Source organism: Rhinopithecus roxellana, chromosome 8 (assembly GCF_007565055.1).
Source record: "Rhinopithecus roxellana isolate Shanxi Qingling chromosome 8, ASM756505v1, whole genome shotgun sequence".
In the NCBI taxonomy this organism is placed as follows: Eukaryota; Metazoa; Chordata; class Mammalia; order Primates; family Cercopithecidae; genus Rhinopithecus; species Rhinopithecus roxellana.
This window is the reverse complement of record NC_044556.1, coordinates 134,593,597-134,606,874: the sequence shown is the minus strand read 5'-3', so window position 1 is coordinate 134,606,874 and position 13,278 is coordinate 134,593,597. Positions and strand designations below refer to the sequence as shown.

The 13,278-nt window shown below is 40.7% G+C and overlaps 1 protein-coding gene across 2 annotated transcripts in view; it reads right to left on the bottom strand.

Moving 5' to 3' along the window:
• C8H1orf21 (chromosome 8 C1orf21 homolog) overlaps positions 1–13,278 on the bottom strand; it is a 247,411-nt gene that overhangs the window by 81,213 nt on the left and 152,920 nt on the right. The window contains exon 4 of one of the 2 annotated variants that reach the window (XM_030935796.1): positions 6,214–6,316. The exons of the other annotated variant lie outside the window; for it this stretch is intronic. Coding sequence (XP_030791656.1) covers positions 6,214–6,316 — 103 coding nt within the window. The remainder of the gene's footprint in view (positions 1–6,213; positions 6,317–13,278) is intronic. 2 annotated transcript variants of the gene reach the window in all.

Here is a 13,278-nt window from a genome sequence, read left to right as displayed (position 1 = left end):
GTGTGTGTGTGTGTGTTGGGGATTTGAGATATGGATTACTACATTTCCTAGAGGTACCTTCATTAACCTGCCTAACCAGTATCTTGTATCACCTGATTCTCATTTTCTAAGATCACACAGCCTGAGGTACCAGACGGTATAATCAGGTCTTTGGGAAACAGACCAGGTTGTGAGACCCAGCAGAGAGTAAAAGCCTCAGCTAGTCTGCAGCAGCCTCTGCTACGGTCAGGAGGAGCAGGAGATGGTTAAGTGGGTACTGATGGGACAGCAGCCAGTGCCGCCGTGGCCGCAGCAGGTATCCATTTCCAATGGTATAACTTGTCTGCCTTGGAGCAGCACATTTCTGATGCCCTGGGTCAACATTACAGATTGTTACAAATGTCAAACAGCTGTTACTGAGATTCTTGTCTGATATTCCCCACACCATCTTTCTAGAGAGGAGCATACTCCAGTATTTTGATTATTTTCCTCATAAAGGATGGGATATGCTCATTTCATCTATTCAATTTTTTAGATTAACTTAAGATAGCTACAAATTTAAATATCTAAAATGCTGCCAAAATAAAAGAGAAAACACATTTGGCTTTATTCTCTCAACTTTGTATGTGAGAGAGAACATTCCTGTGTTTATGTGCATGTGTGTGCACATGTGTACACTGCTTCGTGGGGAAGGAAACAGAGCTTCCCATGATTTCCTAGATTTCCTCCTTGTGGTTTTCAGAAACCATGTTCCCAGCAGTAAATCCAAAGACTCGCCTTGAGCATGCATGCCATTTTTGCAAAGAGACCAAAAAAAAAAGTCTGGATGTATCTTTAAATGGCAAGGAAGTAGGATCATAAACACAAATTTAAGTAAGCAAAGAATGATTAAACTTAAATGCAAAAAAGGAAACAAAATAATTCAGACCCTGATATAAATAAAAGAACGATACTCTAGTTCAAATTCCCTAGCTTGGCATTCAAGACCATGCTCAATCCAGCCCTACTGACTTGTCCTCAGAGGTCCCGCCCTGCATGGTCTGGACTCTTCTGGCTGCTCTGGCTTTGTATAAACCTACTCTTGCCCTCATTCTCCTTCTCTAGACTGAGTTCCTGGAATGTCCCAGGCTCTCTCCTACTTTGGTGACTTTTAACATGCAGTTTTCTCTGCCTGAAAGGCTCTTGATGGTCTTGCCCACCACCCTTCTCCCATCCTTTAGTTACTACTGTTCATTCTTCAGGTTTCATCTCAGGCCTTCCCTGATCCTCCAGATCAGCCAGATTTCCAAGTCCTGTGCATTAGGTTGGGCCGACAGTGCTGTAAATCAAGTTTAGAGTCAAGTACGGGGTTTAGAATCAAGTACGGGGATGGGGAGGCTGCCCTACTGGTCAAGCCACGCACCTTAGTGTGAGGCTTTGTCCAGCTGGACACTTCCTCTAGTCCTTTGTATGAACTAGAAAAGACTCCAGTGGCTTGCCAAACTGTGTGCCTAGAAGTTTTCATATACCTGGGGGTTGCCTTTTGTTTTGTCCTCTGACAGCAGATGGCTTTTTCTAATGTGCACAAAGGCATGCATATCGTATCACTGACCCTACAAATCTCCCTGCTTTACATATGCAATTGGCCTTTTCATTCATAGACTTAACAGAGTCTGTGGTCTGTAGTCATTGATGTGTATGTGTAATTGAGTGGTATCAGAGTTTCCCATTAGACGGTAAGATCCATTAGGGCAGGAACCATGGCCTTTTGCTCACAGTTATCCCCAGTCCCTAATGCAATGTCTGGCACAGAACAGATGCTAAATGCATTTTTTTGGTTGTTTTTGAGATGGAGTCTTGCTCTTTCACCCAGGCTGGAGTGCAGCAGCGCAATCTCGGCTCACTGCAGCCTCTGCCTCCCGGGTTCAAGCAATCCTCCCATCTCCGCCTCCCAAGTAGCTGGGACCACAGGTGTGCACCACCACGCCCAGTTAATTTGTATATTTTTAGTACAGACAGGGTTTCACCATGCTGGCCAGGCTTGTCTTGAACTCCTGGCCTCAAGTGATACGCCCACCTTGGCCTCTCAAAGTGCTAGGATTACAGGCGTGAGTCACTGTGCCCAGCCTGCTAAATGCATGTTTATGAAGTGAATTAATTAAGAAGAAAGCCAAGGATATGCTGTAATGAAAGAAATAACCAGACTTAGCGCAAGATGGAGGTGTCTAGCAGATTTACTTATACTTACTGAATAAATGAGGATTTGACAGATAGTAAGAAGCAAAAGTTGGCAGACCAAAGGACAGACTTTGCAACTTCATAATCGAAGTAGAATTTCCACTGAAGCATTTCACCCTAGGGCTAGGAAGAAACATGTTGCTTCTAGAAGAAAGCAGAGTCAGGCCAGCAGTGCCTCAAGAGCCCGCTTGGGAATAAAGGGCGTTTTAGACAGGATAGCAAGCTGGGAGGGAATCTAAGTGAGACAAAAATCTAATGATTCATGAGATTCCAGGCAGACCAAGCACCCTGGAACTTGCAAAACTTGTTGCAACAAGAATTCTTGCTCAGCTGGCTGAAGACACTGAGGCACAAAGCCTCTGTGTGTCACTTAGTGCACTGCACAACAGGAAAACCAGCTTCAAGTGAAGATCTGAGGCGAGCATAGGAGCAGTTATGGCCCGAGCAGCCCTGAGACTTGGAAAATAAACATCTGTATAGTTCCCTGAACACAGGCAGGGAACACAAGCATCGGTACAGGCTTAGGTGCCTCAATTCTAAATTTCTAAAAATTTCTCCCTATGGAAAGCGAGGGAGGGAAAATGTAAAACACTTTTTCACTCCAGAAAAAAATATATATGCTACGCCAGATTACATGTATATATATTAAATTTATCTAAAATATATCAAGCTATATAGCACTATTATAAATCTTTACTTAAAAGTATAACTTAAAGATCTTTTCATATCTGCATATATAGATTTTTTATTCTTTTTAACAGGTGCGACACATTCCACAGTACGATGGATCATTCTTTAGCACATAGAGGGTCATTCAGCTTGTTGATACAGCTCGGGCTTTTGTGTTTTTAGAGTAGCCCCATGGGGTAGGAAGACTCCAATATGGCCTGCAGGGACCCCAGTCTCTAAGATTCACACCCTTGTGCAATCTCTTTTCACACTGTACCTGTACTAGGGTTGGTCTATGTGATCAACAGTCTACAGTAGACATAATGGTAGGCCACTTCCAAGATTCGGTTATAAAAGATTGCAACTTCCCTCTTGGGTGCTCTCTGGCCGGCTCCCTCTGTCTCTCTTGGTTCATATGCTTTGAAGGAAGCCAGCATGTACATCATAAAGACACTCAGGTCGCCCACGAAAGATCCAGGTGGTGAGGAACTGAGGCCTCCCAACAGCAAACATGAGTGTGCTTGGGAAGTGAATTCTCCAGCCCCACCTGAGCTTTGAGATGAATGCAGCTGCTGCCCACAGTTTGGCAGCAATTTCATGAGGGACCCTGAGCCACAAATGCCCAGCTAAAGTGCTCCCAATTCCTGAACTCAGAAACTGTATGAGATAATACATATTTGTGGTTTTAAGCTGCTAAATTTTGTGGTAACGTGTTACATAGTACTAGGTAACTAATACATCACATATGGTGAAGTCCTAGCAGTAGACTATGTAGATCAATGGTAAATGCATTAAACATTTTGAAAGATATTGATAAATTACCTACCAATGAGGAGCCACTAACACAGCAAGGGTTCTGGTTTCCCCAAATCCTCACGAGCATCAGAAATTATCAAACTCAAAAATGTTTGCTAAACTAAATGGGTGAAAAATGGCCCCCGATTGCTTTCACCTGTGTTTTTTTTAAATTTCAAAAGTTCTTTTTTTTTTTTTTTTTTTTTTTTGAGATGGAGTCTCGCTCTGGGCTGGAGTGCAGTGGCCGGATCTCAGCTCACTGCAAGCTCTGCCTCCTGGGTTCACGCCATTTTCCTGCCTCAGTCTCCCAAGTAGCTGGGACTACAGGCGCCCGTCACCACGCCCGGCTAGTTTTTTGTATTTTTTAGTAGAGACGGGGTTTCACCGTGTTAGCCAGGATGGTCTCGATCTCCTGACCTTGTGATCTGCCCATCTCAGCCTCCCAAAGTGCTGGGATTACAGGCTTGAGCCACCGTGCCCGGCCTCAAAAGTTCTTTGGGGTCCACACGAGGCATCATCAGTAATGCACAGGAAAAGGTGTGTGGTAGGGTTCAAGTGATTCATGACACAGTAAGAGACTCTGAGCCACCCTGCCTCAACCTCTAAACCACTGCCTTTCATTTAAAATTCCCATCAAGCAAATAATTTTATAAAAGAAATAACCACTGAAGTTGAGTCTAGGAGTGAGAGTAAGCATCCGATTTTGATTACTTTCTCAAAGATGTATAGAACATTAAATGATTTTAATAAGAGGCATGCCCTTGAACCTCAAGCCATGAGCCTCAAATCAGAACAGATGTAAATTCAAGTGTTAATTCCCTTTAATGTTGCTGAACCAGAAGTTTGATAACAAACTAGAGTGAGTAACTGGGATCAAACGGTAACCAAATGTCTGTATTTTCCAAAGCTACTTAAATGAAACATGACTATAGTCTCAAATCAAATATGAACTCAACTATGTCTTTATTTGAATTTAGGTCCTGGTGAGAATAAATGGTTCTGAAAAAAAATTTATCTTTTATAAAAAGCTATAAAGAAGACTGGAACTCAGTGATATTTGAGAGAAGCAAAAATAATACTCTTTGCTAGAGAAAAGCATCTGAAATCATCGTAAGTCTCCTACCGCCAGCAACCCCAAGTTCCACAATAATGAAGACAAATGTACATTTAGTATTTTTTAAAATAAACACTATTCTTGATGACGTCTTACTAAATTATCAAATATATGTTTCTACTCCCAGAAGTGATAACATTTTTATAAAAATAAACCTACCTCTTAGAAAGATACAGTGGACACAATGTATCAGAGAAATTCTAGAAAGAAGTTCCCAGATATCAAGGGCCAAAAACCAAGACAAATAGTTGCAGATGATTTTAAATGATCTTTCATGACAAAAATAAACAACTCAGAAGGCCTTGTATGGTTATTATGCTAACTAGCTGATTTTTCACTTGTACATGACGAATAAATGACAATATAATTTAATTATTACTGTTACTTTCCCAGGCTACGATAGTCAGAGAAATATTTTTTTCTTCTTCTTCTTGTAAGAGATTGAGTCTTGCTCTGTTGCCCAGGCTGGGTGATCATGGCTCACTGCAGCCTTGACCTCCTGGGCTCAAGTGACCTCCCACCTCAGTCTTCAGAGTAGGTGGGACCATAGGCACACACTAGCACCTAGCCCAGCTAATTTTTTAACTTTTTGTGAAGAAGGGGTCTCGCTATATTGCCAAGGCTGGAATTCCTGGGTTCAACTGATCCTCCCTCTGCAGTATCCCAAAGTGCCAGGATTACAGGCGTGAGCCAAGGAAAGGAAATTAAAGTGTTGGCTCCCACAGCAAGGTGGATGCCATGCTCAGGGTTCTCTAAGGTTCAAGCCAGAGGACATTTTATTTGCACTAAGCAGTATCATCCCCCAAAGCACTCTTTCCCAATCATAGTCAAAGAAGGCTTTGGATAAGGCCATGGAACGCTAACTCTTTCTTTCCTCCCTTAGGATAATGTGGCCATGGAAGGCAAGCAGTCTCCAAAAAGGCAGGAGAGTGAGGGGCTCTGGGTTCATTGAAGTGAACTCTCCTTCTTCTCCCCAGAGGTCTGCTGGATCCTCACGGAGACACAAAAACGATCATCCTTGTCTTGTTACTGGCACATGCTCCACACACAGCGTATGCTCCATAAAGATTTTCGAATACCTCATCTATGTATAAACACTATCTCTTTTTTTTTTTTTTTTGAGATGGAGTCTCGCTCTGTAGCTCAGGCTGGAGGGCAGTGGCGCAATCTCGGCTCACTGCAAGCTCGGCCTCCCGGGTTCACGCCATTCTCCTGCCTCAGCCTCCTGAGTAGCTGGGACTACAGGTGCCCACCACTGTGCCCGGCTAATTTTTTGTATTTTTAGTAGAGATGGGGTTTCACTGTGTTAGCCAGGATGGTCTTGATCTCCTGACCTCGTGATCCACCCGCCTCGGCCTCCCAAAGTGCTGGGATTATAGTCATGAGCCACCGCGCTCGGCCTGTATAAGCACTATCTCTTATTGTACTCACTAACTCACCGCCTCTCCATGTAGGAAGGAGAAAGGATTCTCTGACATGGAAGTTTCCCATCCAGTGGCAGCTCAGAATTCTGACATGCTTGCCAGGTACATCATCTACAACCTTCAGACAACAAAAAACAAACACATGTTTTGCTGAAATATGCATTCTGTCCTGTGAATCATTATGGATCCTATTGAATCCCTTGAGAGAATACTACTGGGAACTATGATTGGGTCATTCTGGCTACTGCAGTCAGCCTGCTTGGGTTTGAGTCTAGCTCCATTCTTAACTGGTTGTGTGACCCCAGGCAAGTCACTTAAGTGTTTAAGTTTTCCTCACCTCTAAAATAAGAATACTAAAAGCACCTTTTCCTAAGACATGTAAAGTGCTTAGAACTGTGCCTGGCACCCAGTGTATGCTATTAGTAGTATTACACGAATTGCCCTGTCTTTTACCTTGATATCCCCACATCTGGTAGGATGTTCATGTGAGACCCTGCAGAAGGGCTGGGGTTTCTGCTCAAATATTTAGGCAACTCTAAGTGGCTAAGCTGATGATCTTCCCAACAAGTTGTGACAATAACTGACAAGCTAAAGATGACTGCACCCAGTATAGAAGAGGAATTTGCCTGAAAGCAAAAACAAGAGCACAGTTCAATCACCTTCGCCCTTCCTTTCCCAGAATATTCAACTTCAGCATACTCAAGAGTTCTGTACTTGTAAAACTGTCATAGGATAGCTGGCTAAGCTCACAAACCACACTGGCCCGAAGCCACACTGAATCCTGTCACCTTCCCACTCAAGTTCAGACGCTTCTAGCTGAGCAACTCTGCATGCCAGTCCGCGATCCCCTGGTTTCCAGATTATTAAGTGAAAACACATTCACTGGCACACCTTTCCCAAAAAGTCAACCAAGCAAATGAGCTTTCCCTCTGGACTGCCAGGTCCACTCTGCTCATCATGCAAAGAAGAAACCCAGGCCACTGCTTTTAAAGTTTTAAAGGGAGAGCACTGTAAACAATTAAGGTTCTTTGGGTTCTTAACATCATCAGAGGACCATGATAAGATCTCTTTGTAAATATTTAAGAATCACATATTTTCTCCCTGGCATTTCTGCCAGGGTCTGAGCACAAGATATATATTCATATCTGTCACCTGAAGACATCTAGACAGGCCACTTATAAACAACCCTAGCTGGAGACCTAAAGAAGAGGTGAGGTCATTATTCTGTGTGCTGGGGTGGAGACATGCGGTAGATGGCGAGGTCAAAGCTAGTTCTTCTAATGATGACAAGAAAGTATGATCATTGAGGATGGTGCTCAAAGTAATTATTTTAAAGACATTTACTTAAATAAACAAGCAAATAAATAAAAACTAGGGGTTCCTGAGGGGGAAAATAACACACTGGCTGTGTGTGAAAAAAGTATAATTTATATTTCATCTGTACTGCTACCTTCACACTTGGGCAAAATCAACAACAGACATTAAGTAGTTCTGGGATCCTACCCTTCTCCAAGAGGCCAGATGTCACAGAAAACATGTCTTTAAATCCCAGTTCCTTCATACCCATTCTCCCAACTATGTGAGGTTTAGTAAATTTATTGGTTTCTCTATATCTCAATTTCCTCAGGTAAATGATGATTGTTATGAAGATTTTTGAGATAATTCATATGGCAAATAGGAGATCCACATGGCAAATAGGAGCATACAACAATCGTTAGCTATTATCATTTATTTTTGGAACTGGCTTTCAAACAAATGAAATAATTCTTTTAAATGGTTAAAAAATAAACATTTGGAGAAAAAACTGATATGATGGCATTTATGCTATTTGTATTTGTGGCAATACCATTTACAGGTACAGATCAAAAAGTCACCAAATTGCAGGGCATCAGAACTACAAAAATAACTTTTTAGCTTCATAAACTTTTTCTGAAACTAGATTAGAAATTCCTGGCTGGGCACAGTGGCTCATGCCTGTAATCCTAGCACTTTGGGAGATCAAGGTGGGCAGATCACCTGAGGTCAGGAGCTGGAGACCAGCCTGACCAACATGGTGAAACCCCGTCTCTACTAAAAATACAAAACCTTAACTGGGCGTGGTGGCATGCATCTGTAGTCCCAGGTACTTGGGAGGCTGAGGTGGGAGAATTGCTTGAACCCAGGAGGTGAAGGTTGCAGTTGAGATCGTGCCACTGTACTCCAGCCTGAATGACTCAGTCTCAAAAAAAAAAAAAAAAACAAAAAACCTCCTATAGCCACTAATGCTGCCAGAATCAAAGATGGATCATAAGTCTATCAATCTCTTTTAAAATCTTGGTACATCTTATAACTTTAAAATTATGTTAAGATGCAATTTGTGAATATACATTTACTTAAAATATTACTACTAACTACTAGGAAAGAACAATAACAACTAAATTGAACTAATACTTTGAGCACTAGTATTTGGGTAAAAGATACATGCATTAGGCACTGGATTTTTCTGGCATTTATTAACAATTATTAACAATAATGGGTCTTTAATGACTTCACTTTCAATAGCTAAGTAGTAACTGACATGCTAGCACTCATTATCCATAGGTGGGGTATTTTAGTTTCTGTTTGTATCAGCCAGTAGGTTATGCTGTAGTAACAAACATCCCCAAAACAGAATGGTTTAAAACAACAAGGGTTTATTTCTCACTCCTGGGTACATGTTCATCACAGGTCAGCAGGGTCACTGCTCTGTGCTATGTCCTCATTCAGGAATGCAGATGGAAACAGACCAGAAATCTGGAACTTTGCAGGTCACCATGGTAGGCAGAATGGAATCTGTAGAATTCTGCATTGGGTCTTAAGACTTCCTCTTAAAGGTGACACATATCACCTCTACTCACATTTCATCTGGAAAAACAAGTCATGTGGTCACACAGGGTCAAAGAAGTGCACATGGACCCAGAGGGAGGAGATTTGGAATACTAGTGACCATGTCAAGTGACTACCATACCATATAAAGAAACTTTGCAGGATTTTTTCACTTTAATTTAAAGATTAAAACATGCAGCTGTAAAAAGTCCTGCACCTGATTGCTTCACTGGTGAGTTCTACCAAACATTTAAAGAACAAATACCAATCCTTCTCAAACTTTTCTAAATAACTGAAGAAGAGGAAACATTTACTAACTTATTTATATAAGACCATCATTATCCTGATACGGAAGCCAGACAAAGACACTACAGAAAAGAAAATTATAGACCAATATCTCTTATGAACATTGATGCAAAAATCCTCAACAAAATACCAGCAAACTGAATTCAGCATATTAAAAAAATTTTACACCATGACCAAGTGGGATTTATTCCTACAATGCCAAGATGGTTCAACATATAAAAATCAATCAATGTAATATGCCACATTTACAGAATAAAGGGAAAAAACATAACCATCTTAATTGATGGTGAAAGAGCATTTGACAAAACTCAATACCCTTTCATGATAAACACTCAACAAACTAGTAGTAGAAGGAAATCACCTCAAACTAGTAAAAGCCACATGTAAAAAACCCCAGTGAACATCCTACTTAATGTGAAAGACTAAAATCTTCCCCTCTAATATCAAGAACAAGGGAAGGATGCCCACTTTCATCATTTCAATTCAACATGGAACTGGAAGTTCTAGCCAGAGCAATTAGGTAAGGAAAAGAAATTAAAGGTATTCAAATTGTAAAGATAAAAGTAAACATTTCTTTTTGCAAGTAATGTAATCTTATGTTTGGAAAACCCTAAAGATTCCACACACAATAAAAAAGTCAGTTAGAACAAATGACTTAATAACAAAATTACAATAATCAAAACAGTGTGGTACTGACATAAAGATAGACATATAAAATGAAATAGAATGGAGAACTCAGAAATACGCTTTTGTATATGTGGTCAAATGATTTTTGACAAGGCTGCCAAGACCATTCAATGGAGAAAAGAGAGTCTTTCCAACAAATGGTGCTGGAAAAACTGGACATCAATATGCAAAAGAATGACATTAGACTCTTAATACTATATACAAAATGACCTCAAAATGGATCAAAGATCGAAACATAGGGCTAAAACTATAAAGCTGTTATTAGAAAGCATAGGGCAAAAGCTTCATGACATTGCATTTGACAATGATTTCTTGGAAATAACACCAAAGGCACCAGGCAACAAAAGAAAAAAAAATTGGATGTCATGAAAATGAAAAATTTTGTTCATCAAAAGATATGAGTGACAGAATAAAAAGGCAACCTACAGAATGAGAAAGAAGATTTGAAATCATATATCTACTAAGGGATTAATACCAAAAAATATACAGAATTCCTAAAACTTAACAACAAAAGAAGCAAACAACTAAATTAAAAGATTGGAAAAGGACTTGAATAGACATTTCTCCAAAGGAGAGATACAAATGGCTAATAAGCACATGAAAAGATGTTCGATCTCACTAAATCATCAGGAAGATATAATTTGAAACCACAATGAAGTACCACCTCACACTCACTAGGATGACTACTCTCATGAAAACCCAGAAAATATCAAGTGTTGGTGAGGATGCAGAGTAACTAGAATCCTTGTACACTGTTGGTGGGAATGCGAAAAGTTACAGCCACTGTGGAAAAGTTATGGCAGTTCCTCAAAACATTAAAAATCAGACTACCATATGGTCCAGCAATTCCACTTCTGGGTATGTGCCCAAAAGAATTGAAATTAGGGGCTGGGTGCAGTGGCTCACGCCTGCAATCCCAGCACTTTGGGAAGCCGAGGTGGGCGTATCACCTGAGGTCGAGAGTTTGAGACCAACCTGACCAACATGGAGAAACCCCGTCTCTACTAAAAATACAAAATTAGCCAGCATGGTGGTGCATGCCTGTAATCCTAGTTACTTGGGAGGCTGAGGCAGGAAAGTAGCTTGAACCTGGGAAGCAGAGGGTGTGGTGAGCCAAGATCATGCCTTTGCACTCCAGCCTGGGCAACAAGAGTGAGACTATGCCTCAAAAAAAAAAAAAAGAAAAAAAAAAGAACTGAAATTAGGATCTCGAAGAGATACTTGTACACCCATGTTCAAAGCAGCATTATTCACAATAGCTAAAACATGGAGGCAACTCAAGTTTCTACTGACAGAGGAACACGTAAGTAAAATGTGTATATACATACAATGGAATATTATTCAGCCTTAAAAAAGAGAAGCTAAAGAGGAAATTTCGATATATGCTACAACATGGATGGGCCTTCAGAACGTTACACTAAGTGAAATAAGCCATTCTCAAAACGACAAACATTGTATGATTCCACTTATATGAGGCACTTAGAGTAGTTAAAACTATAGAGACAGAAAATAGAATGGTGGCTGCCAGGGACAGGGGGGAAGGAGGAATGGGAAGTTACTGTTTAATGGGTATAGAATTTCAGTTTTACTAGATGAAGAGTTCTGGAGATGGATGATGGTGATGGATACACAGAATTATGAATGTATTTAATGTCACTGAACTGTACATAACTATTAAGATGGTAAATATTGTTATGCAAATTTTACCACAATTAAAAAAATCCAAACATGCAGCTGTATCTAATTCAAACATAGTCCATATATACCCTGGGCCATGCAAGGGAGGGAATTAGTACTTTGTATTCAACAGAAGCTAACTTGATTCTTTGGATGCAAAACCAAACTTGGATGAGAAAGTTGCAAAAAGCAACTAAGGTCCCAGTTAATTTCTTATCTGTTTTCCCATTTTTAGGGAAAATTATCTTTTTTTCTTTTCACACAAAGAATGCATTCCATCAGGCTATGCTATAGAAATTTACAAGGTCACACAAGGAAGATGGGCATTCTTCCATCTACCTCCTCTGCCACCTTCAAACACAGGCATCCGCACAAGAGGGATAGTGTCCAGATTTTTTTCACAGGTTGATAGGCAATTAGACATGGAACCTGCACGCATTATTTATTTTTAAAGCTGGAAAGAACCTCACATGCTATGGCAGGCACCTACTAGTTGTCCTCAGATATCTACCCCTCCCCAACACACACATTGCAGTTGTACATGACAACTATATGACATGATGTGACAGCCATTTCTCACCTCTCTCCCAGTGAGGTGTGACCATGTGACTACATTCTGGTCAAAGTGGTATGAGTGGAGGCCGCGTGTCACTTTTAGATCATGCCTCTAAAGGAGGGGGTGTGTCTTCCCCTTGGTCCTTTCCCTCCTCTCACTGGCTGGTGTGTGGACATGAGTGCGGGTACTGGAGCAGTAGACTCAACCACAGGGTGAAGCTGTGTGGTGAGCACAGTGGAGCAATAACAGCAAGAACCTGGGTCCCTGAAAATGTGAAGTTCCCACCCAGCTCTTGGCGTGTGTATGCCAACATTGTATGTGGAAGAAATAAATGTTTGTAATAAAGTTTGACCCAGGTCAGATGGGTCAAATCTCACTTTAAAATGAAGAAACTGAGGCCAAAGAGATTAAAAGGCATGCCCAGGTTCATACAGCCATCGCCTCTGTAAACTGCATATTACAATGATGGAAAATTACTCTTTTTTCCTGTTAATGGCCATGAGAATAAAATCTTTCTGTAATTCCTTCTTGAATGATTTAATGTCATACTCAGCAGGGGTAACAATAGAATGTAATGCTAAGAACCACATCATTTCAAGTTTCTTAGGATGATAAACGTGTCCTATTAACAGAAATTATTTAATTCAGTGTAGATTGCCAGGGTATAAAGTAAATGGAAAATTCTGAAGGTTTTAATGGAGGAAACAGCTCAACTATGAGATAGTCTGGAAGTACATTTCCTAAAGTCCACAGGAAGACAATCAGTGAGTTGTACTGTATTTATACTTCCTTCTGAGTAGGAACAGTAAGCCTTCAAATGTGATGGGAACTTGGCTCTGAGTGGTGAAAGTACCCAGCTTTAACAAGCACACATCCAAAAAACCACAGCCTTACCCTACTAAGATAAAGTCCATTCATGATGCTGCATTTGCTTTTAGTTAACTTTTTCACAGAAATGGAGAAAAAGCGTTCCCAATTCACTATGTCCTTGGTATTCTCATTTGCTGTTT